This window comes from Pleurodeles waltl, chromosome 3_1 (assembly GCF_031143425.1).
Source record: "Pleurodeles waltl isolate 20211129_DDA chromosome 3_1, aPleWal1.hap1.20221129, whole genome shotgun sequence".
NCBI lineage: Eukaryota > Metazoa > Chordata > Amphibia > Caudata > Salamandridae > Pleurodeles > Pleurodeles waltl.
The window spans coordinates 562,233,095-562,259,919 of record NC_090440.1 but is presented as its reverse complement, the minus strand read 5'-3'; the positions used below and the strand labels follow the sequence as shown (position 1 = coordinate 562,259,919).

General features: G+C 47.2%; 1 protein-coding gene across 1 annotated transcript in view; it reads left to right on the top strand.

Moving 5' to 3' along the window:
- The window catches only part of WDR76 (WD repeat domain 76), an 86,516-nt gene that overhangs the window by 35,366 nt on the left and 24,325 nt on the right, over positions 1 to 26,825 (top strand). The window contains exons 9-11 of the mRNA XM_069222971.1: positions 4,914 to 5,072; positions 9,429 to 9,646; positions 11,569 to 11,721. Coding sequence (XP_069079072.1) covers positions 4,914 to 5,072; positions 9,429 to 9,646; positions 11,569 to 11,721 — 530 coding nt within the window. The remainder of the gene's footprint in view (positions 1 to 4,913; positions 5,073 to 9,428; positions 9,647 to 11,568; positions 11,722 to 26,825) is intronic.

Genomic DNA, 26,825 nt, shown 5'->3' with positions numbered 1-26,825 from the left:
GCTCCCTGGTATGCTTCGGCACGCAAAAGACATCTTTAAGGAGCCGGTCAAAAGTAGGGCAATCACACCAAGGGTGGAAAAAAAGTATAAAGCGCCTCCTACAGACCCTATTTTCATAACTTCGCAGCTGCCACCAGATTCTGTCGTTGTAGGAGCAGCTAGGAAAAGGGCCAACTCCCACACATCTGGGGACGCACCACCCCCAGATGAGGAAAGCCGCAAGTTCGATGCAGCTGGAAAGAAAGTCGCAGCACAAGCTGCAAACCAGTGGCGCATCACTAACTCACAGGCACTTCTTGCGCGCTATGACAGAGCCCATTGGGATGAGATGCAACATCTCATTGAACATCTACCCAAAGACCTACAAAAGAGGGCAAAGCAAGTGGTTGAAGAAGGACAGAACATTTCAAACAACCAGATACGCTCCTCCATGGACGCAGCAGACACAGCTGCAAGAACAATAAATACATCTGTGACCAAGGCATGCATGGCTACGAACGTCTGGGTTTAAACCAGAGATTCAGCAGGCAGTTCTCAATATGCCATTCAACGAAAAAGAACTGTTCGGTCCAGAAGTGGACACGGCGATTGAGAAACTTAAAAAGGACACGGACACTGCTAAAGCCATGGGCGCACTCTACTCCCCGCAGAGCAGAGGAAATTACAGCACCTTCCGCAAAACACCCTTTAGAGGGGGGTTTCGGGGTCAGGCCACACAAGCCAGCACCTCACAGGCAACACCGTCCAGTTACCAGGGACAGTACAGGGGAGGCTTTCGGGGCCAATATAGAGGAGGGCAATTCCCTAGGAATAGGGGAAAATTTCAAAGCCCCAAAACCCCTACAACTAAGCAGTGACTCACATGTCACTCATCCCCTCCACACAACACCAGTGGGGGGATAGAATAGGTCATTATTACAAAGCATGGGAGGAAATCACTACAGACACTTGGGTTCTAGCAATTATCCAAAATGGTTATTGCATAGAATTTCTACAATTTCCCTCCAAACATACCACCAAGAGCACAAAATTGATCAAAACATCATTCCGAGCTCCTGGAGATAGAAGTTCAAGCACTATTGCAAAAGAACGCAATCGAGTTAGTACCAAACACACAAATAAACACAGGAGTTTATTCACTGTACTTCTTAATACCAAAGAAAGACAAAACGCTAAGAACAATCCTAGACCTAAGAATACTAAACACATACATCAAATCAGACCACTTTCACATGGTCACACTACAAGAAGTGTTACCATTGCTGAAACTACACGACTACATGACATTAGACCTCAAAGACGCGTATTTCCATATAACAATACATCCATCGCACAGGAAATACCTAAGGTTTGTATTCAAAGGAATACACTACCAATTCAAGGTACTGCCTTTCGGTTTAACAACCGCACCAAGAGTCTTTACCAAATGTCTAGCAGTAGTCGCTGCACACATCAGAAGGCAGCAAATACATGTATTCCCGTATCTAGACGACTGGCTAATCAAGACCCATTCGTTAATAACGTGCTCACATCACACAAATCAAATCATACAAACCCTCTACAAACTAGGGTTCACAGTCAACTTCGCAAAATCCAACATTCAGCCGCGAAGGTACAACAATACCTAGGAGCCATAATAAACACAACAATAGGAGTAGCCACTCCAAGTCCACAAAGAATTCAAAATTTCAACAACATCATACAACGCATGTATCCAACACAAAAAATACAAGCAAAGATGATATTACAACTCCTAGGCATGATGTCTTCATGCATAGCCATTGTCCCAAACGCAAGACTGCACATGAGGCCCTTACAACAGTGCCTAGCATCACAGTGGTCACAAGCACAGGGTCACCTTACAGATCTGGTGTTAATAGACCGCCAAACTTACCTCTCGCTTCTATGGTGGAACAATATAAATTTAAACAAAGGGCGGCCTTTCCAAGACCCAGTGCCACAATACGTAATAACAACAGATGCTTCCATGACAGGGTGGGGAGCACACCTCGATCAACACAGCATACAAGGACAATGGAACGTACATCAAACAAAACTGCATATAAATCACCTAGAACTGCTAGCAGTTTTTCAAGCACTAAAGGCTTTTCAACCAATAATAGTTCACAAATACATTCTCGTCAAAACAGACAACATGACAACAATGTATTATCTAAACAAACAAGGGGGGACGCACTCAACGCAATTGAGCCTGCTGGCACAAAAGATATGGCGTTGGGCAATTCACAACCAAATTCGCCTAATAGCACAATTTATCCCAGGAATTCAGAATCAACTCGCAGACAATCTCTCTCGAGATCACCAACAGGTCCACGAATGGGAAATTCACCCCCAAATTCTGAACACTTACTTCACGCTCTGGGGAACACCTCAAATAGACTTGTTTGCGACAAAAGAGAACGCAAAATGCCAAAACTTCGCATCCAGATACCCACACAGGCAGTCCCACGGCAATGCCCTATGGATCAACTGGTCAGGGATATTTGCCTACGCTTTTCCTCCTCTCCTTCCTTATCTGGTAAACAAACTCAGTCAAAACAAACTCAAACTCATATTAATAGCACCAACTTGGGCAAGGCAACCCTGGTACACAACGCTGCTAGACCTATCAGTAGTACCCCACATCAAACTGCCCAACAGGCCGGATCTGTTAACACAACACAACCAAACGATCAGACACCCAGATCCAGCATCGCTGAATCTAGGAATCTGGCTCCTGAAATCCTAGAATTCGGACACTTACAACTTACCCAAGAATGTATGGAAGTCATAAAGCAAGCCAGAAGGCCATCCACCAGGCACTGCTATGCCAGTAAATGGAAGAGGTTTGTTTGCTACTGCCATATTAATCAAATCCAACCATTACACGCAACCCCAAAACATGTAGTGGGTTACTTGCTTCACTTACAAAAATCTAACCTAGCTTTCTCTTCCATCAAAATACACCTTGCAGCAATATCTGCATACCTGCAGCCTACAATTCAACTTCCCTATATAGGATACCAGTCATTAAAGCATTCATGGAGGGCCTTAAAAGAATTATTCCACCAAGAACACCACCTGTTCCTTCATGGAACCTAAATGTTGTCTTAACTAGACTTATGGGTCCACCTTTTGAACCCATGCACTCCTGCGAAATACAGTTCCTAACATGGAAGGTTGCATCTCTCATCGCCATTACCTCTCTAAGAAGAATAAGCGAGATTCAGGCGTTTACAATACAAGAACCTTTTATACAACTACACAAAAATAAGGTCGTCCTAAGGACTAATCCTAAATTTCTACCAAAAGTTATTTCACCGTTCCATCTAAATCAAACGGTGGAACTTCCAGTGTTCTTCCCACAGCCAGATTCCGTAGCTGAGAGGGCACTACATACTTTAGATGTCAAAAGAGCATTAATGTATTACATTGACAGAACAAAGAGCATCAGGAAAACTAAACAGCTATTTATTGCATTCTAAAAACCTCCTGCAGGAAACCCAATATCAAAACAAGGTATAGCCAGATGGATAGTTAAATGCATCCAAATCTGCTACCTTAAAGCTAAACGACAACTGCCCATTACACCAAGGGCACACTCGACCAGAAAGAAAGGTGCTACCATGGCCTTTCTAGGAAACATCCCAATGCAAGAAATATGTAAGGCAGCCACATGGTCTACGCCTCACACATTCACCAAGCACTACTGTGTAGACGTGTTATCCGCACAACAAGCCACAGTAGGTCAAGCCGTATTAAGAACATTGTTTCAGACTACTCCCACTCCTACAGGCTGAGCCACCGCTTTGGGGAGATAACTGCTTACTAGTCTATGCAAAACATGCGTACCTACAGCGACAGATGCCATCGAACTGAAAATGTCACTTACCCAGTGTACATCTGTTCGTGGCATCAGTCGCTGTAGATTCGCATTGTGCCCACCCGCCTCCCCGGGAGCCTGTAGCAGTTCGGAAGGTACCTTCAACTATTTGTATATATATTATTTTAACCTTAAATAGGTACATACTTAGTCACTCCATTGCATGGGCACTATTACTACAATACAACTCCTACCTCACCCTCTGCGGGGAAAAACAATCGAAGATGGAGTCGACGCCCATGCGCAATGGAGACAAAAGGAGGAGTCACTCGGTCCCGTGACTCGAAAGACTTCTTCGAAGAAAAACAACTTGTAACACTCCGACCCAACACCAGATGGCGAGCTATGCAAAACATGCGAATCTACAGCGACTGATGCCACGAACAGATGTACACTGGGTAAGTGACATTTTCATTATAAATACATACTTGGGAAATTTTGCAGCAGGTTACCTTTGATGCACATTCACGACACTGTTCGATACGGAGCTGCTGCCTAGCAGAATCTTAAAGGGAGGGGTGGGAATGAAACGCTTAGCTTTGGTCTATGAAACAAAATATACCTTTCAAGGAATAGAATGATACATTTTGCAAGTGGAAGTGCATGCACAGCAGCTCAGATGCATGTAAGATTTTCATGTGGCAAAGAGTCTCCGTGCTGCTGTGTAGGTACAAGGGCTGTGACTTGAGTTGCGTACTCTTTAGTGCTACATACCTTTATTTGTGGGGAGTGGTGGAAATTGGGATGACTCGTGGTCATAGTTTGTGTCAGAGGATATTATTTCAGGAGGAAATAGGCAAATGAGTAATCTAGTGTGGGAAGCTTTATGGATCAACTTTGTAGGAACTTATTAGGGACATTTGGCTTTGTAGTGGGATGAAGCTGCTTTTTGTGAAGGGCGGTTGACAACCCTTTTTTTTTATTTGCCACAGGGTTTAGACGTCATGGGGGAATATTTGCTACAAGAAATCCTCATAGTTGGAGTTTGATAGCATTAATGTAGAATGTGATGTTCTTCCCCTATTGTCAGGGTCAGGAGTCCGCTGATGAAGGAGTATACAAATTCGAGCCTCACTCCCGCCCAGTGGGGTGTTTGCACTTCTCTCCATCTCATCCTGCACATCTTCTGTCTGTGAGTTACGATGGGACCCTACGGTGTGGTGATGTGACTAAGGCAGTGTTTGATGAGGTAAGATTCTGCCACACTGGCTTAACTCAATTTGCTAGGAGTCGGTCCCAACACTTCTGATTAACAAAAAAAAAAATCCGCTTTAAGCTCTAGTTCTGGGTATTTAGACAAATAGCAATCTCCTGTAGAAAGGTATCATGATGCCAACACCAAGTACACCAAAAACCGTTCTCCGTGTTTAGCCTCCCCACCTCCAACACAATGTAATGTGAAGAGACTTGTAAAGTGCGCTGATACCTGAAAGGTGTCCTGACGCGGAGAGATTTGATAACTGCAGTGAGCTATAATGCCAGGCTGCTTCAGATCAGCAAGAAAATAGCATGGATTCTAAAGCTTTTCTTCAAGGTTGCAGCTGGCTATGGCTCAAATGAAGTCATGTAAGGACTTCCAAATCCTATCTGCGATGACCAAGGAGGTAAGAACACCCACCCATGACTGGCAGACCATTGGAATTACTAAGACATGCCTCCCAGGACCTGAGAGTACGACCAAGGGAGTATGTGGGACCAGAAAGGTGGTGAGCTTCAAATACAGTGCACATGGCTTTAAAAATTATGTATTTAGCAGCCGGTAGCCAGTGCAGAGATTTCAAGGAAGAAGAAGTAGCGGAAAGCAAGACTAAGACTGCAGGAGCAGATAGCTGAACAAGTTAAATATTGAAAAGTATGTGGCTCAGTGAAGAGCCTTGGTGAACTCTGGGAAAGAAATTTGAATTTAGACTAAAAAGAGTGCTAAGTAAACTGCTTGAGCTCTGTTAATGTATGACTCCTTCCAGGTCAATCCCATACCCTGAATCCCTGACTGCTTGAGAGGAAACAACAAATGATCATGAAAGGCCTTTCAAAAGCAGCTGATAAATCTAGAAAGAGCAGGGCAGAATATCTACCCTGGTAAGCCTGCAGTCCTTAGTCTTTGAAGACTGAGACCAGAGCAGACCGTACTATAGCATGGTGGAAAGCCATACTGACTGGCATCCAGGATGGTGATGGCCTCATGAAAAAAGGAGAGCTGCATATCGATGGCCTTTTCTAAACGTTTTATTGGAAACTGTAACAAAAAGATAGGGATGGATCGACAGTAGGCTTTTTCACAAGAGTTAACCAGGGCCTGCTTTCTGGCCACATGGACAGTGGCATTATTGAGTGACTTGTTTCCAGTGGTTAGCAGAGGGTGGGAGCTCACCATAGACCCAGAGAATGCATAATGTGTGGATAAAAGTTTAGAAGGGAGCGAGAAGCGTCCGTGGATTTTCTTGGAAGATGGTGCAAGTTCACTGAGGAGAGGATTGGCAGAGCGAGAGGGAGAAGGTTTGGTATAGTGAGTATGTGGATCAGGTCCCTAAATGGGAAAGGAATTCGATAGTGTTGATCTTGTTGGAAAAGTCACATGGAGACTGACTGCTCTGAGGAGGTACACGCTGGACCTGCTAAAGAGTTGATTACTTAAAAAAAAAAAAAAAACTCTGTAGTATTGCATGCGTTAAGACTTTTGCCAGCTTTGCAGTTCGCCTTGGTAGAAATGCCCAGGTTTTTATGTACCCGGAGTGCTGCCTTTAACTCAGTCTGCAGGGACATAATCTACCCTCTGTTTGAGGTCTAAGCATTTACTGTGTAGTTTACCTTTTCTTATGGCAGAATTATACCAAGGGTAGTAAAACAGCATTGGGAGACTGCAGAGAAAAAAACAATAGCACTAGATCGGTACTAAATTAACCCAGTGATTAAACTCTGTGAGGTCATCTTCTATGGTTGAGCAAAAAGAGGGAAGGCCAGACTCGGAAAGCGCAATAGTGAAGGCCTCATACGAGAGTTTAGACAAGGTTTTTTGGGGGATGTTGTGATTGTTGGATGGTAAAATGTTTTTGGTTAATATGAGGTAAAATGTGACTAAAAGGGATCAGTTAAGTCTGACCAGGCTTGTGGAACAGCTATACCACATTCAACCAGGTCATTAGTTGTGAAAATAAGGTCCGGATAGTGTCTTGCTAGGTGTGTTGGCCCACTAACCGATTGATGTAAGTTACGACCAGAAATGGAGTTTAGGAGAACAAAGGAGGTGGAGTTTTCAGGTACCTCCACCCAGATGGTACATTCTTCAAAGACTAGAAGATACTAAGGGTGAGTGTTGCTTGTGAATCTGATGATATAATGAAGGGAACCAGAGGTATGGACCAATGTGCAGTGATGGGAAAAGTTGGTTTGCAAGTTGTGGCGGGTGCAATCATTTTATTTTTTATATATATATATTTTTTAATCTAAGCTCCCTAAACGCAGGGCACCTGGGCTGTGAATTAAAGTCAAAGCTAATGTAAGGTATAAGATCTATGAGAGACAATTGCGTATGCTATCTAAAATCACTAGTATTCGTACGGCTGGGTTGGACAACGTTTGATGGTCTCTTGGCACTCAAGTGTTCCCTTCTTTTGGTTATTTTGCTGTAGTGTCATTATTGTTTATGCTAAAAAAAAATAGTTATAACAAAAAAAGTCCGTTAATGGAATGCTGAAATTTGAGCTACAGGAAGGGGATGATAAACAAAGTAAACTAAAGATGGTAAAGGCAGGAGAAATGAAGATAGAAAAGCCTAATAAGTCAGCGTTTGTGAAAGGACCTATTCAAGGGTTCTCATTTGATATGTTCTACAAACGTAGTGGCCAACCCATCTCCTTGTCTGTTAGGGCGCGAGAGGTGGAAGGAAGGCTTTGTACCCCAAGGTAGGGGGAGAACTCTAAGGCTACTTTGGACAGGAAGACTTCGGAGTAACAAACAGAACCTCTGAACATGAGTTGGTCAGATGTTCATAAATCGTGAGTGCTTGCTTTATCCTAGAGTTGCATTTATTTTTGGTTAGCTCAGCACAGGGGCAAAGTTTGTTCAGAAAGTAAATCTAACTTCCAAAAGTGTGACTGGGAGAGGGAATATCCGTTTGAGAAGACCTGGCTCTGGGGGAGGGGGAGAGCCCTAAAGAGAGGAGGATGTAGTTGAGGAATCATTATATGATGATGGACCTGTGGGAGCATACCCTATGTTTGTGACTTACCCCTGCAACTGAGTCCGGAACTGTAGGTGGTTGAGCAGCATTGCTAGCGTTTTGTGCAGACTGTGTGCGAATGGACTTTCCTTTGTAGCACCTGGGGCGCACCCACTGTTCGTCCACGTGTCCAGCCGTTTTAAATATACATCATAGCAGGTGTGTGGCCAGAAATTGTTCCAAGGCCATGAAGCAAGCGTTTGCCTACAATTAAAGAAACAAAAGGGGTAAAACAAAGCATATGGAGCCCAGCAGGTCTCCGTGTTGGCACCTAGCTTGCTAGGTGCTGCACCTACTGGAAAGTAACAGCCAAATTAATAAAATAGGCTAAAACAATCGTGCGAACGAAATAACACAATGCCAATTCCGAAAGGAGGGAGCAAGGATGCTCAATCCTGCGGCATGCAGAAACCTCGCTAAACTACTAGAAAATGAAGTCTGCGTGCAATACAGGTGCTTAATCAGCTCATTGGCTGTTTTGGATAACCTATCGGAAGTGAAAACAATTAACTGAACTTACCGTGGTCCTAGAAACTGGCTTGTCTGCTACTGAATCGTGGATGGCGAAAATGTAATGTAATTCAATGGAAAGAAAAGTGAACTGGTCTTTTATCATCAACATACATATTACTCTCTCTCTCATCAAGCCAAATCCACCAAAAATACGGGGTCAGTCAATACCGGACTGCCCCTCTGCTAGGGTCAATATGGGATTGACCCCAAGACCAAGGTCAAAATGTAGGAGCTAACACTGACCTAATAGAAATTGATGGCCAGATTTGATCTGTAGTCTGCAGTTGTCACCACTTCATCCTTCTTATGTGGTGGATCCTCCCTTCCATCTTCCACTCTGAGAGTGCTATAGCCTTTATTTATTCCGCCTTTGGTGCTCAGGCCTAACTGTGGCCCTACATTACTGATGTAAAAAGAGGGGATTTAACCAGGGTAGAGTATTGTAAAAGTGATCTGTAAGTCCTCGTCTTCCTTTAAGTAGCTCCTGGTTTGATATTGAGTAGGGCAATCGATTGCCTAAAACAATTATTTGGGGTGAATTCAGCTTCTCCCTTCTTTTACATTGTAGAGTCCTAGAGAACTCCAACCCCATGAAATTAATTGAAGGGAAGTTGATAGTGGAGGCACAGAAATGGGGGCAAGGAAAGGAGGGAGTACCCTTGGATTTGCGCTATCTTTGTCACTTGCCTCAGCTCAGTCATTCGGACATAATGATTCTGAAAGGAGAAGCTTGACTAATTAAAAAAAAATATATACTTTTAAATAACTTGCATCATAGGTAAAGGCTTGAGCTTTCTGCCTGTGGTCTCCTAGGTATACCGAGATGAAGCAGCTAGCTTCTCTTCCTTCGATTTCCTCTCCGATGACTGCTTCAAGCTGCTAGTGGGGCTCTGGGATGGTGATGTTGCTGTAGTGGACAGACGAACCCCGGGAACCTCCTGTGAACTGCTCGCACAAGTGAATTCCAAGACTGTTCGGACTGTACATGTGCATCCAGTAGACAGGAACTACATCATGACCGCAGGAGCAGGGTGAGTTCTGCTTTTTCTGTGACTCCTTGTACTGTCCTTGCATATTATGATACGCTGTATTAACAGTTACCTTCATATGGAGCTTTCACAAAGGTCTTGATTAATTGTTTATTATGACATACTTTGTCTCCTTGAAGAGCTTTCTTTGCAGCGTCATTGTGACATGCTCTGCCTTCTCCTAGAGCCCACCACAGCTCAGGTGATGGTTTCCATTGGTTCCAGAATGCAGTCTTGTCTTATGAGTCTTTCCCCTATCTGACATGTTCTTGAGTGATTGGTATTCATTGCTTCTCTGTGTGGCTTTCCTCACTCTGGGTGGTCCCTGTACAGTAATTCCATAGCTACTTCCTAGTTTCTCTTCCTGTGTACGTAGCAGGAGGCACTCGCCTACCTTGTGTCTTTTGTGGATTGGATACAGGCTCTTCTCCCTTAAAGTGTTGCTCCACAAGAACAATTGTGCTTTCACTCTGGCTTTTAATAAGGTAGTGAATTCCTTACTGCTCATTTCTTCAAATTAGTGTTTTATTGCCTGTCCCCTTTTTCTTTTATTAGTTTGCATTCTTCTCCTTGCCTCTTCCTTAGCCCCTAACCCTGCTTACTTTTTTTCTCCTGATCTTCTCCCATGATGGCCTCTGTTAACTAGGTCCTTGTTTTCCCATTTTTGGTTTCTGTTCCCTTTACCTCACTCCCAATCGCCCTCCCTTGGCTGGCCTTGTTCCATCTGACTTTTCTCCCTCCCCTCATCCGGCCTTGGTCCCCTCCCTCCTACCGCATGACTAGTTTCCTGAGGGGAAGCACCCCCTCATCCAGCCTTGTTCATCAGCTTCTTCCTTTGGCTGGCCTTTTTAACAGAACATGCATATTTGTAAAGAGTTCATTCAGCCCAAAGAGCATCTTGGCAGTGAATGACAGATTTATTTGCACCCCCTTCTCCCTTCCTTGGCCAGCCTTGTTCTGTCTCCCTCCCACAAAATGCCTGTTCCCTGTTTCCCCATCTTCTGCTCGTCTTGTTCCTTGACTCTCACTCTCCGCTGCCCTTTTTCCTCATTCTTCCTCTTTCCCACTCAACTTGCATAACTCGCAACATAACATAAGTATTTCTAAAGCACACTTTCACCCAGAAGGGGGAAGGTGCTGAGTAACAGATGTTTATTTTGCTTCCTCCCCCCAAAAAATCTCAGCTCAGACGGACTTGTTCTTTCCCCAGTCTTCTCTTCCTAGGCCAGTCTTGTTCCCTGCCTCCCTCTAAAGGTTGTATGATGGAACCATGCATACCTTTACAACAGTCACTACAACGCATGCATCACCTTGCCACCCAAAAACCCATACCCACCTGCAAAATACCTTACAACCCAAAAACCCATACCCACCCTAAAACCTAAAAATGCGTTTACCACCAAAAAAAAACCTAAACACCCCTTACCACTCAAAAACCCATACCCACATTAAAAACCTAAAATTGCCCTTGCCACCTAAAAACCGATACTCACCCTATAAAACCTATACCCACCCTAAAACCTAAGAATGCACTTACCACCCTAAAACCCCCACCCACCCAAAACATCCCTTACCACGCAAAACCCATTCTCACCCTAAAACCTAAACATGTCATTACCACCCAAAAACCTAAAAATGCCCATACCACCCTAAAACCCATATCCAACCTAAAGGCCTTGTTCCTTATCTCTTCATTAGTTCACCACCTTATCTCCTTCCAGACCTCATCAGCACTCTGGTGCTAACATACCCTCTCACATTCCTGGCTCCAGTGCCACACAGCAGCCCACCCTTTCCCTAGTTCCCAATCCTCCATTTACTCTTAAACCCAAAAACCTTATTAAATGAGACTAGGGTTTGTTCTGGATATGTGCTTGGCAGCTTACTTTTGCAGGTATGGTATGAAAGAACTGTTTTTGTTGCAGGGATGTTTCGATCTATGACGTACGACGCCTGAAACCAAAAGGGATGAGACCAGTGGCTTCTCTGCTTGGCAACACCAAGAGTGTGGGCTCAGCCTACTTCTCACCAATTACTGGGAACCGAGTAGTAACCATCTGTGCTGATGACCGCATCAGGTAGGCTGGAAATACGTGAAGGTTTGGGCTCAACGTTGCTTAAGGTTTTCAGCATGACTAATATAGATTGGGCACAAGTCCTTAAAATAAAGTGCGGGGACTAACCATGTTAGGCAGTATGCAAGTGACATCATGGCATGTGACATTGTGTAGTGTGACAAAACGGGAAATGGCATCATGAACTTGCAAGAAGTTACATTAAATCTTAAGGCCTCACCCATTTCTTTAGCAGGTCTATCATGAGTACATTTTACAGCATTAAGAGAGCTAACAAATTAAAGCTGATCAGTATTTAAGCCTGTGGCTTGAGTTTCCTGTCTGAAGAAATTAACAGCCCAAATGTGGATGACATTTTGTTTAACCTCCATAGAAAAGCCACTAAGTTCTACAAACTAGACATGCAACACTTAGCACCAAAAATAAAGCACAGTTCATGCATTACATTAACAATTTTAGAAACTACAAATGTGGATATCAAAGCTATAACATTTATTAACCTACCACCATTACATACATTGACAATTTTATCACTTTGACAGTTATCAAATAAAATGTAAGTTGGACACTGCATTGATATTCTGAGCATGACAAACTATATTCCCTATGAAAGATAGTTATACCTGGATATTCCACACATATTAATTGAGGGCATTAGTAATTAGTGAGATCTTTTACATAATTGAATCCTTAATATTTGGGTAAAAAAATTACTGTAAAAAATCTACCGATCTGCTTTCTTTTATGTGATGGGAAGTAGGATCTACCTTCCTAGTCTGAGTATCACCCGCATGGCGATGAGCAGTCATCCATCTGTTAACGTATGGCAATGTATTCCAAAGAGGCAGAAGGGGGGTCCATGAGATCTATGAACATTGGTGAAGAAAGACATGCCATACCAAGATAGTTTAGTATGGGTGACCTTATCAAGTACATGGTGCTGAAATCCCATTCTTAGTCACTTGAAGTCACTGGTAGTGTGTTTATTGCCCTCCAAGCAGGTTGCACTTGTTCTTTAACCTTATCCCCACCATTGACAATACAGTTTCTAACGCCACAGGTCTATACACGAACACAAACTCAAAATGACTCTTGTATTTGTTTGAGGGGCCTGCAGTTAGGGTGTTTCTGCTTCCAGGAGTGTAGCCAGACTCCTTAGGTACATGGACAGCCAGCTCTTGCTGAGCATACCCAAATTGCCTGTGCCTACTTCCTGGGCGTGATACCTTCATCTTTAACCCGACACCTTACAGCATACTAAAAAAATGTAGTAAAAGAATACAAGGACAGCATTTTTTGCATCCAAGAATCAGGGGGTCTACATCAGTAAAGGTATTTGTAAATCTCTAAAAGGCCAAAATATATAAAGTAAACTATTGACCAGAGTGGTGGACTGATAGATCATTTAGCAGCTTGAATAAACAGTCTACTACTGCAGTGTCTTGCATGCAGATAAGTTCAAATCATAACAATGCCACCTCAAACTTTAACTGTTGTGGAGAATTGATGTAATTAGAACTACAGAGTTGAATTGGGACATCTAAAATTATGAGGAATGTAAACTGACTGGAGGGGAGTACCTTAGTAACTGCAGAAACAGTGCTGACACATGTCAAATCAGTGGCCAAGGAATGGGACACAAAGTGAGTACCTTGTATGGAAACCATCCAGCACACTTGCAGAGATTGTGAAGTCGACGAAGGAGACACGCCAACACTCCTAATTCAGTCATAAGACTTGTTCTTTTTTTAAGCTACATGTGAAACATTGTTGACTGGTGTCAGTGTAAAACTTCCTTAACTCTAAGATTGAACAAACGTACTCTGCCACCAGTCCACTCCACCAGGAGTACTAATCTATGTGCATTGCATTTCCATGTTGATGTGATTGGTTAAGTTGCCTGTGCTCTGTATGTGAAGTATGCTTGCCCAGCCATACCCACCACTTAATGTGTCCGTGGTCGGCACTTTTACTCATTTCAAGAGATTGGGGCTAATTTTGCACCAACAGACAATGACCCAGAGCAAGAGTGAAAGTGAAAGCAGCAAACCCAAGATTAATCCTGGTATCCCCACTTGACCAAACTGTGATCCTAGGCAAACCTTTCTCCTGTGTTTGATCTAATGTACTATAATGTTGCTTCATCTACAGTAAGAATCTAGGTCACAAATAGACTTTCCCTCTTAGTTCAATAATAGCATTGTTGTCAAAGACAAAACAGTTAACAGATAAAGATACCCATCTAGGGGCCGAGCTGCACAAGAAAACCAATGCTGAGTTGTAGGCGCCATGCTCGCCAATTATTTGTGTTTGATAGACTAAAATGTTGCTCTAATTCTAATAGGAATCCGGGCCATTTTCAGGGCATACATGACCAGTCTTGCTGCTTATTTTACTAATGCCATTGTAGCTGGGGCTACAAAGTTGAAATCCATCACTTTCAATAAACCTTTCTCAGTGCAGTGATATAATCTTATGCACTAAGTTGAAACTTTTCTGCCCGCTAAAAAAATATATACCTTTTTGAATTTTGAATATACTTTACCATAGTCTAACATGTTTGTTGCATGATTTACTTAACAATCATTTCCAGGGCTCGGCTCGTGCATTTTGGGAATCGCAGGGTGGACATTTTTATATGTTCTCCCTGCTGAATACTTCCTGGCTTCGGGCATGCTGTAAAATTTGCAGACGCGAGGCAGACTTGAAACAGTTTTCCAGCATTGCTACTCCCCTGTGTGTGATCCTTACAGTGGTGCTGGAAACTCCTTACTGCAGGAACCCATGAATTGGGGGCCATGGTGTGGCAACAAAAAGGCGATTGGTTCACGAGAGACGAAGTCGTGCAAAGCAGTTCCCCCATACACCTTTATACATGTGTTTTCTTTAAAAAAAATTAAAAAAAACTCTGCCACAAAGAAATTGACAAATCCGAGAAATGTGACCGTTAATCTGTTCTTGTGTAACTGGTTGCAATCAATCAATCAATCACATTTATAAAGCGCGCTACTCACCCATAAGGGTCTCAAGGCGCTGGGGGGGAGGGGGTCAGTGCTCGAAGAGCCAGGTCTTGAGCTGCCTTCTGAAGGGGAGGTGTTCGGGTATGGCGCGAAGCTGACTGGGCAGGGAGTTCCAGGTCTTCGCTGCCAGAAAAGAGAAGGATTTTCCTCCGGCGGTGGTTTTGCGGATGCGGGGAACGGCTGCCAAGGCCTGACCGGTGGAGTGCAGAGTGCGCGGAGGAGTGTAGAAGGAGACGCGGGAGTTGATGAGTTTGGGTCCGAGGTTGTAGAGGGCTTTGTGTGCGTGGGTGAGGAGTCTGAAGATGATCCTCTTGTTGACCGGGAGCCAATGGAGTTTTCTCAGGTGTCCGGAGATGTGGTGGTGGCGAGGTATGTCCAGGATGAGTCGTGCTGCGGCGTTCTGGATCCGTTGAAGTTTCCTCTGCAGCTTGGTGGTGATGCCGGCGTACAGAGTGTTCCCGTAGTCCAGGCGGCTGGTGACGAGGGCGTGGGTGACGGTCTTCCTGGTGTCGATGGGGATCCAGCGAAAGATCTTGCGGAGCATGCGGAGGGTGTTGAAGCACGCTGAGGTCACCGAGTTGACCTGTCTGGTCATCGAGAGGGAGGAGTCCAGGATGAAGCCGAGGTTGCGTGCGTGGTTGGTCGGTTGGGGAGTGCTGCCTAGGGCGGGGGGCCACCAGGAGTCGTCCCATGCGGAGGGGGTAGGGCCGAGGATGAGGACCTCCGTTTTATCTGTGTTCAGTTTCAGTCGGCTGTCTGTCATCCAGGTCGCTACTTCCTTCATGCCGTCGTGCAGTCTGGTCCTTGCTGATGTGGGGTTGTTGGTGAGGGATAAGATGAGCTGGGTGTCGTCGGCGTAGGATATGATGTCGAGTCCGTGTTTGCGTGCGACGTTTGCCAGGGGGGTCATGTAGACGTTGAATAGGGTGGGGCTGAGGGAGGATCCTTGGGGTACGCCGCAGATGATCTCCGTGGCTGCGGATCTGAAGGGGGGGAGGCGGACTCTCTGGGTCCTTCCGGAGAGGAAGGAGATGACCCATTCCAGGGCCTTGCCTCTGATGCCGGCGCTGCAGAGGTGGTCTATCAGGGTGCGGTGGCAGACTGTGTCGAAGGCTGCAGAGAGATCCAGGAGAATGAGGGCCACGGTTTCACCCTTGTCGGTCAGGGCTCGGATGTCGTCCGTGGCTGCGATGAGGGCGGTTTTGGTGCTGTGGTTGGCCCTGAATCCGAACTGAGTGGAGTCGAGGGAGTCTGAGGTTTCCAGGGCGGCGGTGAGTTGAGCGTTGACGATTTTCTCAATCACTTTGGCGGGGAACGGTAGGAGGGAGATAGGCCGGAAGTTTTTGAGTTCGGTGGGGTCTGCTGTAGGTTTCTTTAAGAGGGCGTTGAGTTCTGCGTGTTTCCAGCTTTCAGGGAAGGTAGCGGTGGTGAGGGAGGCGTTGATGACGTCTCGGAGGTGGGGTGCGATGATGTTGTCGGCCTTGTTGTAAATGTGGTGAGGACAGGGGTCGGAGGGTGATCCCGAGTGGATCGAGTTCATGACGCGGGTGGTTTCCTCGGTGGTGGTAGGGTTCCAGGCGAGGATGGTGATGATGTCGTTTGCGGCTTCCGGGGGCGGGTTCATGTTGGTGGTCGTGAAGCTGTTGTAGATGTCGGCGATCTTACGGTGGAAGAAGGTCGCGAGGGAGTCGCAGAGGTCCTGTGAGGGAGGGATGGGGTTGGTTTCTGCGTCCGGGTTGGAGAGCTCTTTGACGATGCCAAATAGTTCCTTGCTGTTGTGGGCGTTGTTGTCAAGTCTGTTCTGGTAGGCTGTTTTTCGTGCGGTGCGGAGGCGTTGGTGGTGTTGGCGGGTGGTGTCCTTGAGAGCTGTCAGGTTTTCCTCTGTCGGGTTGAGGCGCCATGTCTTCTCGCGGAGGCGGCATTCTTTCTTGGAGTTTTTGAGTTCGGTGGTGAACCAGGAGTTTTTCTTGTGGTTGTTGGTGTTGGTTTGGGTCTTCAGAGGGGCTAGGAGGTTGGCGCAGTCGGAGATCCAGTTGGTGAGGTTGTTGGCGGCCTCGTTGGGGTTGCTGGTGCTGGTGGGTTGGTTCAGGGAGAGCGTTGCTGCGAGTTGTTCTGTGGTGATTCGGTTCCAGTGTCTTTTTGGTGGTTGCCGGGTGTGGTGATGCACGGTGGTTTTCTTGAAGCTGAAGTGGACGCAGCTGTGGTCCGACCATGTGAGTTCGGTGGTGTGGCTGAAGGTGATGTGTTTGCTTGAGGAGAAGATGGGGTCGAGCGTGTGTCCGGCGTAGTGGGTGGGGGTGTTGACCAGTTGTTTCAGTCCCAGGTTGGCGAGGTTGTCTAGAACGGCGGTGGTGTTGTTGTCGGTGTGGTTCTCCAGGTGAAAGTTGAGGTCTCCTAGGAGGATGTAGTCGGTGGATGAGAGTGCGTGGGGGTTGACGAAGTCTGCGATGTCTTCGCTGAACTTGGTGCGGGGTCCTGGTGGTCTGTACATGAGGGTGCCTCTTAGGGTTGTCTTGGGGTCGATGTGGATCGCGAAGTGGAGGTGTTCGGCGTCGGGAAGTGAGTTGTCGGTGTGGGTCGAGATGCTGATGGAGCTTTTGTGTGCGATGGCGATGCCTCCTCCGGTGCGGTTGAAGCGGTCTCTCCGGATGATTTTGTAGCCGTCGGGGATGGCGATGTCGGGTGCCGAGGAGGGGTTCATCCAGGTCTCGGTGAGGAAGGCGATGTCTGGGTTCGTTGAGTTGATGAGGTTCCACAGTTCGATGGCGTGCCTGTGGACGGAGCGGGTGTTGACCAGGATGCATTCGAGGTTGCTTCCGGGGGCGTCGTTCTTGATGGTGGCGGTGTGGGTCCGTAGGCAGGTGAAGCGGCAGTTGCTGCAGGTGAAGGGTCCGTGGGTTCGTTTCGGGGTGGCGCGGTAGCAGCCCGGCGCGCGGCCGGGGTTGAGGTTGGCGAGGGTGGCGGAGTCCTAGGTCAAGCGGGGGGCGGCGCGGGGGCCAGGGGTTCGGGCGCTGGGCGCGGTCCGGGCGCAGACGGGCTTGCCTTAGGCGCGCCTTTGGCGCGGCCTCGCAGCGGCCGCCATTTAAGGGGTAGGTGGGGAGGCGGGGTAGGCTGGGAGGCGGGAGGTGGGCGGGCAGGGGAGCTGGAAGCGGGAAAAAAGAGCGGCAAAAAAGAGCGGCAAAAAAACGGCCGGAAAAGCGCGGTAGGAGCGGCGGGAAAAAGCAGTAAGACGGCGAAAAGGGAACAAGAGCCTACTAAAATCTACTAAAAAGGAGGGACTGAGAGGGGAGGACGGCGCACGGCACTCGGGGGCACACGCACGGGATACAAGGAGAGAAAGGGAATTTCAGTCACTCGGGGGCACACGCACGGGATACAAGGAGAGAAAAGGGATTTTTAGTCAGCACAAGCACTCGGGGTACACTGGCAAGAAGGGGGGAGCACACTCACAGGAGAGGAAGGCAGTCAGGGACTGGAGGCGCTGCGTGAGCAGGGGAGCGACCTACCCGAGGGTCAGTGGTCGCTACCTCTGCCTCGCAGCGGCCGCCATTTAAGGGGTAGGTGGGGAGGCGGGGTCAGCTGGGAGGCGGGAGGTGGGCGGGCAGGGGAGCTGGAAGCGGGAAAAAAGAGCGGCAAAAAACGGCGGGAAAAGCGCGGTAGGAGCGGCGGGAAAAAGCGGTAAGACGGCGAAAAGGGAACAAGAGCCTACTAAAATCTACTAAAAAGGAGGGGCTGAGAGGGGAGGACGGCGCACGGCACTCGGGGGCACACACACGGGATACAAGGAGAGAAAGGGAATTTCAGTCACTCGGGGGCACACGCACGGGATACAAGGAGAGAAAAGGGATTTTTAGTCAGCACAAGCACTCGGGGTACACGGGCAAGAAGGGGGGAGCACACTCCCAGGAGAGGAAGGCAGTCAGGGACTGGAGGCGCTGCGTGAGCAGGGGAGCGACCTACCCGAGGGTCAGTGGTCGCTACCTCTGCCTCGCAGCGGCCGCCATTTAAGGGGTAGGTGGGGTCAGCTGGGAGGCGGGAGGTGGGCGGGCAGGGGAGCTGGAAGCGGGAAAAAAGAGCGGCAAAAAACGGCGGGAAAAGCGCGGTAGGAGCGGCGGGAAAAAGCGGTAAGACGGCGAAAAGGGAACAAGAGCCTACTAAAATCTACTAAAAAGGAGGGGCTGAGAGGGGAGGACGGCGCACGGCACTCGGGGGCACACGCACGGGGGATACAAGGAGAGAAAGGGAATTTCAGTCACTCGGGTGCACACGCACGGGATACAAGGAGAGAAAAGGGATTTTTAGTCAGCACAAGCACTCTGGGTACACGGGCAAGAAGGGGGGAGCACACTCACAGGAGAGGAAGGCAGTCAGGGACTGGAGGCGCTGCGTGAGCAGGGGAGCGACCTACCCGAGGGTCAGTGGTTGCAAAGGCTATGTAAGGAAATGCCTCCTTGGCATGGTTACCCCCTGACTTTTTGCCTTTGCTGATGCCAAGTTATGATTTGAAAGTGTGCTGAGGCCTGCTAACCAGGCCCCAGCACCAGTGTTCTTTCCCTAACCTGTACCTTTGTTTCCACAATTGGCACACCCTGGCATCCAGGAAAGTCCCTTGTAACTGGTACCCCTGGTACCAAGGGCCCTGATGCCAGGGAAGGTCTCTAAGGGCTGCAGCATGTCTTATGCCACCCTGGAGACCCCTCACTCAGCACAGACACACTGCTTGCCAGCTTGTGTGTGCTGGTGGGGAGAAAACGACTAATTCGACATGGCACTCCCCTCAGGGTGCCATACAAACCTCAACACTGCCTATGGCATAGATAGGTCACCCCTCTAGCAGGCCTTACAGCCCTAAGGCAGGGTGCACTATACCATAGGTGAGGGCATAGGTTCATGAGCACTATGCCCCCAAAGTTTCTAAGCAAAACCTTAGACATTGTAAGTGCAGGGTAGCCATAAGAGTATATGATCTGGGAGTCTGTCATACACAAACTCCAACAAAACTGGGAAGTTTGGTATCAAACTTCTCAGCACAATAAATGCACACTGATACCAGTGTACATTTTATTGTGAAATACACCCCAGAGGGCATCTTAGAGCTGCCCCTTGAAAACATACCCGACTTCCAGTGTGGGCTGACGAGTTTTACCAGGCTGCCACACACCAGACATGTTGCTGGCCACATGGGGAGAGTGCCTTTATCACTCTGTGGCTAGTAACAAAGCCTGTACTGGGTGGAGGTGCTTCTCACCTCCCCCTGCAGGAACTGTAACACCTGGCGGTGAGCCTCAAAAGCTCACCCCCTCTGTTACAGCGCCCCAGGGCACTCCAGCTAGTGGAGATGCCCGCCGCCACGGGCCCACTTTTGGCGGCAAGGCCGGAGGAGATAATGAGAAAAACAAGGAGGAGTCACTGGCCAGTCAGGGCAGCCCCTAAGGTGTCCTGAGGTGACTCTGACTTTTAGAAATCCTCCATCTTGCAGATGGAGGATTCCCCCAATAGGATTAGGGATGTGCCCCCCTCCCCTCAGGGAGGAGGCACAAAGAGGGTGTAGCCACCCTCAGGGCTAGTAGACATTGACTACTAACCCCCCAGACTTAAACACACCCCTAAATTGAGTATTTAGGGGCTCCCAGAACCGAGGAAGAGATTCCTGCAACCTGAAGACGAAGAAGGACTGCTGACCTGAAGCCCTGCAGAGAAGACGGAGACACCAACTGCTTTGGCCCCAGCCCTACCGGCCTGTCTCCCCACTTCGAGAAAAACTGCAATAGCGACGCGTCCCCCAGGGTCCAGCGACCTCTGAAGCCTCAGAGGACTACCCTGCATCTAAAAGGACCAAGAACTCCAGAGGACAGCAGCCCTGTTCCAAAGAAACTGCAACTTTGTAACAAAGAAGCAACTTTTAAAGGACCACACGTTTCCCGCTGGAAGCGTGAGACTTTCCACTCTGCACCTGACGCCCCCGGCTCGACCTGCGGAGAACCAATGCTACAGGGAGGACTCCCCGGCGACTACGCCCCTGTGAGTAGCCAGAGTTGACCCCCCTGAGCCCCCCCCCCCCCCCAGCGACGCCTGCAGAGGGAATCTCGAGGCTCTCCCTGACCGCGACTGCCTGCTTCCAAGAACCCGACGCCTGGGAAACACACTGCACCCACAGCCCCCAGGACCTGAAGGATCCAACCTCCAGTGCAGGAGCGACCCCCCCCCCCCCCCCAGGTAGCCCTCTCCCTTGCCCAGGTGGTGGCTACCCAGAGGAGCCCCCTCCCTCCCCCCCCACCCACCCCCCCTCTTGCCTGCATCGCTGAAGAGACCCCTGGGTCTCCCATTGAAACCTATTACAAACCCGAAGCCTGTTTGCACTCTGCACCCGGCCGCCCCTGTGCTGCTGAGGGTGTACTTTCTGTGCCTGCTTGTGGCCCCCCCCTCCCCCGGTACCCTACAAAACCCCCCTGGTCTGCCCTCCGAAGTCATGGGTACTTATCTGCTGGCAGATTGGAACCGGGGCACCCCCCCCCCCCCCCCTCCCCCCCCCCCCCCCCCCCCCCTCTCCATTGAAGCCTATGTGTTTTGGGCACCACTTTGAACTCTGCACCTGACCGGCCCTGAGCTGCTGGTGTGGTAACTTTGGGGTTGCTCTGAACCCCCCACGGTGGGCTACCTTGGATCCAAACTTGAACTCTGTAAGTGCTTTACTTACCTGAAAACTAACAAAATACGTACCTCCCACAGTAACTGTTGAATTTTGCACTGTCTAGTTTTAAAATAGCTGATTGCCATTTTTGCCAACACTGTACATGTTATATTGTTGATTCAAAGTTCCTAAGATACCTGAGTGAAATACCTTTCATTTAAAGTATTGTGTGTAAATCTTGAACCTGTGGTTCTTAAAATAAACTAAGAAAATATATTTTTCTATACAAAAACCTATTGGCCTGGAATTGTCTGAGTGTGTGTGCCTCATTTATTGCCTGTGTGTATGTACAACAAATGCTTAACACTACCCTCTGATAAGCCTACTGCTCGACCACACTACCACAAAATAGAGCACTAGAATTATCTCTTTTTGCCACTACCTTACCTCTAAGGGGAACCCTTGGACTCTGTGCATGCTATTTCTTACTTTGAAATAGTGCATACAGAGTCAACTTCCTACAGGCTACTTTTAAAAATACCTTATGGGGTTAAGGCACCTGCTGTAGAGATCAATGTGTGCCCAGTAAATTTAAAGGAATAATAACAATGGTAAGAGAACTATGGTGATTAATGCGTTTTGCTGGAGACGTGTTTTGTCTAGTCACAGTTTTGACTTAAAGTAGCATAGATGGTCAATGTGTCTCCTGCAAAGCACATCGTGTAACATACAGGTGACATTTTGATTTTGTGTAGAAATGCAAGTGGGTTACTGCTCATAACTCAGAGATCCTTTTGTTACTTGCAGGTTATAAACTGCAGTCCTTATAATCAAGCACAGTGCGCTATGAAGGACGATGTGAAACACCTCCACCTTGCAACCCTCATTCAGAGGCACTGGAATTATGCAATTTTGCATCTACTGCAATTTTTGCATAATTATGGATTTGCTGCATTTGGCACATAATCTACTATCTGCTTCATTATCTGCAGATTTCAACAAAAAGTTTCAAGCTCAAACAGATAAAGTTAATAACAGACCATTGACATTTATTGCAGCGCAGTGTAAGGCCTTTTGTAAAGGTTGACTGTTTAGCTTTCTGTTGCTTATTTCCATTTTTAGATGTCAAGGTGGTACTAATGGGGTGAACCCTTTGCCCAGATAGTGGTGACTTGGGAAAATTCGAAAATAATGAGGTAGTACTAGCACTAAATGTGCCATATTACTGCATTATTAGACTTTTTTACCGCATAATGTGGTTTGCTTTTGCTGCGTAGTTCCAGTAGTCCTGACCTTATTGCTTTATGTAATACATCCTGTACATTACATTGCTCTGGCATCTAAGTGATAGGTTCGAGTTCGCTCCCAGCCACGATGCTACTTGAACAAAGATAGCTGATGGCTGTCTAATTCAGGCCTAATTCTCAGCTAGAGATTAAAATAATAAAGCCCCTTCCTCTCCTGCACATTGCTGCTCAGAACGGAAAACAAACAACATGCAGGCAGCTGCTGAATGTGTCCCGTGTCAGAAAATTACTCTAGGACAAGCTCAGCATATTTCATTGCAACTCAACCTCTTATCATGGGGGGACGGCTCCAACCTGTGAAAATAGGGGGTGGACGTCATCTACCTGCGTGTACTGACCACTTGCCCCTCAAAATATGTAGTTATTTCTAAAATTATAAAGATTGCAACAAAGATGGTGAAACACATAATTGAATTTGATCTTTATTATAAACACAACTTGTCACATTTCTTGAAATGCTATTGGAGGACAGTTGGAGATTGGTTGACCCATATTGGCTGGTGCACGTGAAGTGCATGATTGACCTAGACTAGTGCTTCCTATATGAAGGCTCAAATGAATAACGGACTGGAATGAGACGTGTGATAATCAGTGGCTCCATCACATAGTTGTTTCTTTCAGAACATGAGGGTGGTAGGGATAATTTGGTAAATTATTGTACGTTTTTTTTATTTTATTTTATAACCATTTTTATCGATATTTCAGTATTGCAAACACATTACAGAATACAATGCAGGAGAATTAGTCATTGTGATATGTGCAAATCCCATCATGTACAAAACAGGATGTGTAAAAAGAAAACAGTTAATTTCTTATTCAACACAAACAGTATAAACAAGTGAACTAGCATATGATGAGATTTTCCCCTTCGTTACAGAATCCCAAATACACAACCTCCTCAGCCAGACCTCGAGCCATACCAATATCTCATGTTTACCCCAATCTGTGATGGTGCGTGGGGTGTTGTAACCTTCGTTCCCGTCATCAGGGACCGTAGGTGGCCTGACTGGTTAAAAGAAGGGATAGTTAGGTGTTGTCCGGAATGGTTAGTGTCAGGGGGTGGGTACGAAGATAAGCTAACCATGTTTCCCATTCTGCAGCTATGGGATGTTTACGGAGGCCTCTATTTTCAATGCTACTGCTTCTTCTCTGCCCCACTTAAGTGTCGCTGCTCGCAGTGGGCCATACCAGGTAGTACTTGGGATTTCCAGTGCATAGTTATAAGTCTCCGGGCCACTAGTAGCGCCAGATCAATAAAAGTGTTATTGGCTTTAGAAGTCAGTGATTTTTGGAAGAGGCCCAGCATTGACCCTTCGATTGAACTCAAGTCAGAGCACCCCGTAACCCTTTCTATTTCAGAATGCACTTGTGCCCAGTAACTTATTACTTGTGAACAGTCCTAGAACATATGTTTCATGTCAGCCCTGGGTACTGGCATTGTGGACATGCCTACGAAGAGCCAAACATGTGGGAAAGGATGGCAGGTGTGAGTTACGCTCTATGCAGAATGTTATGTTGTGTATATATTGAAATTTAGTGACACTTGCCCAGTGTATTCTATAGCTGTCTCTCATTCCTTAACCGTGAGTTCTTTACCTAGGTCCCTTTCACACTCTACGTGTTGCAACTAAGGGGTCCTGTGTAGCATGCGCAAACGCACGGGCCAGCCATATAATAAATTTACGCCCATTACGCATTGTAAACAACAATTGCACTAGTGGGTGGGGGTCCGGTTCTGTGTCACTGATGCCCCACAGGAGCGTGCTTTCTTGAAGCAGAGCACCCATTGCATCCACACCCACCTCCTCCCACGTGGTCAGCCCCAATTCTCCCAGAAGCTCATGAAAGGTAGAAGTTGACCGCAGTGGTATGGATGGCAAATAAAGTGGGATCTTTGATAAAAGTTTCAGGCTACGGTGAAAGCTTTCGAACGCAATCTTCAGTAAGCTGTTCGCCGTCATTGGGAGATGCGCCTCAGGCATAAAGAGACGTTACACCTCTATTCACATGAGTGTGAGGGTGCTTACCTCCTGTACATCGCCCCGCCAACCAATATGTGGGCCATTGCAACTGCACTGCCAAATAATAATAATAATGCTCAGAATTTGGTGCGCCTAAGCCACCTTTTGTTATGGGGAGCTATAGTTTTCGAAGCGCTCCGCGACGTCTCCTTGTTCCGAATGGAGGACCCCAATGTGGAATGCAAAGCGTGGAATGTGGACCGAGGTATATTGAGTGGTAGATTCAGAAGGAAATATAACAGCCATGGTAACATCATCTTTGTTTGTCAAAGACTACTCTACCCTGAATGGTAAGGGGCAGTGTGCCCCAAAAGGCCATCTGAGGCCTCAGTGCTGCTACTGCTTTTGTAAAATTACTGTCCAGTAAATCTTGTTTATCATGGTAAATACTAATGCCCAAATATCTGAATGTTTGCGGTTCCCATTTTAGTTGGTGTCCCTCAAAATGAAAGTCCTGTGGAGGGCAATGTGAATGTAAAGGGAATAGGCAAGACTTTGCCCAGTGCACTCTCAGCCCAGAAGCCATGTGAAAGTCCTGCAGCAGAGACCGGATTGGGGCAAAGCTATTACAAATGTCTTGTATATCAGGACATCGTCCGCATATAAGGAGACTGTAAATTTCCACAGCTAGCGGAATACCCCACTCTCCTCCCATTTGACATAGTTTCTGTGCCAAGGGCTCTATGGCCAACGCGAACAATAGAGGTGGCAGCGGGCAACCGTGTTGTCCCACGTTTAATCCGCAATGGGGGAGAGATGCATTGTCCTATTTTGACTTGTGGCATAGGGTCTGTATATAGCAGTCATATCAGTGCTTGGATCCTCCCTGTAATCCCACATTTTCAGTGTGGTGAAGAGGTCGCCCCAATCCACAGTATAAAACGTCTTCTCGAGGTCCAAGACCAGGCATGCGGCAAAGGTCCAGTGAGGTGGGGGTGCGGGGGGCTGTTCCATTACTCTACAGTCTAGGAATATTTAGCATAGTGGATCTCCCAGGGATGAACCCATTTTGATATCTCTGTACCAGCCTCTCTCTTAGTCCCTGTATGCGTCCTGCCAATATTTTGCTCAGTAACTTGTAGTCAGACCCTAACAGGAATAGTGGGCAATAGGAATTCTAGCTCTTCTGGGTCTTTACCTGATTTGGAGAGGGAGACCAATAACGATTCCAGCATAGTCCGCTGTAGGTGACCCACATCAAGGGCTGTTGTATTTAATTCAAGTTTTCTAGGGCCAAGTTGATGTTCATACGCTTTGTAAAATTCACAAGGGAGTCCATCTAATCCTGGTGTTTTATTGGTGAATCCTGGTGTTTTATTGGTGGCTGCTTCTCGGATCAACCCTCTAATCTCCTGCAGTTTAATTTGGGCATTGAGGTCCTCACTTTTTGACAGGGTTACTCTAGGAAGTACGACCTCCTCCAGAAACTTGCATATGTTGTCTTGGCAAGCAATTTGAGGGGGGGGGGGGGGAATCATATAGTGCGCTATGAGTTGTGAATGCCTCATTAATTTGTGTGTTGAAGGGCGAATGTTGTTGGAGAGGCGTGGCTTCGTACAACGGGCATACGAGACTCTGCGTAATGGAGCAGCCAGGCCAGGAGGCGACCAGCCTTGTCTCCCTCAATGTGCGTTTTAGCCTCTTAAGACCTAAAGTGATCAACCCATCATAACTGTTCCCTTAAGTGTGTGTGCTTGACCACTGCTGCATCTAAATTGGTTTGTGCTACAGGGTCACTTCTGGCTCTATCCTCCAGTGCTTTAGAGGACGCCTCAGTCTGTGTCAGATCCCTGTGTATTGTTGCCCTCACTCCGACTACCGTGCAAATAAAATGGCCGAGTAGCACTACCTTCATTGCTTCCCAATCAGTTAGTTTAGAGCTGGATGTACCCCAATTGTCCTCAAAGTAGTGTGTTAGTATGTTATTCGTTTCATCTGAAAGTCCCTGATCTTCTAACAAGGCCTATTGAAACCTCCATGTGGGAAGTATTGGTCGGGTAGCGCCTCCTTTCCAATTGCAACTGCAACTGCAACTGTAACGGATTGTGGTTGGAGGTCTTGCCTAGATATTCTGCCCCCGATACTAATAGCCAGGTAGTGGGGTCACTTAGGATTCTGTCTAATCTAA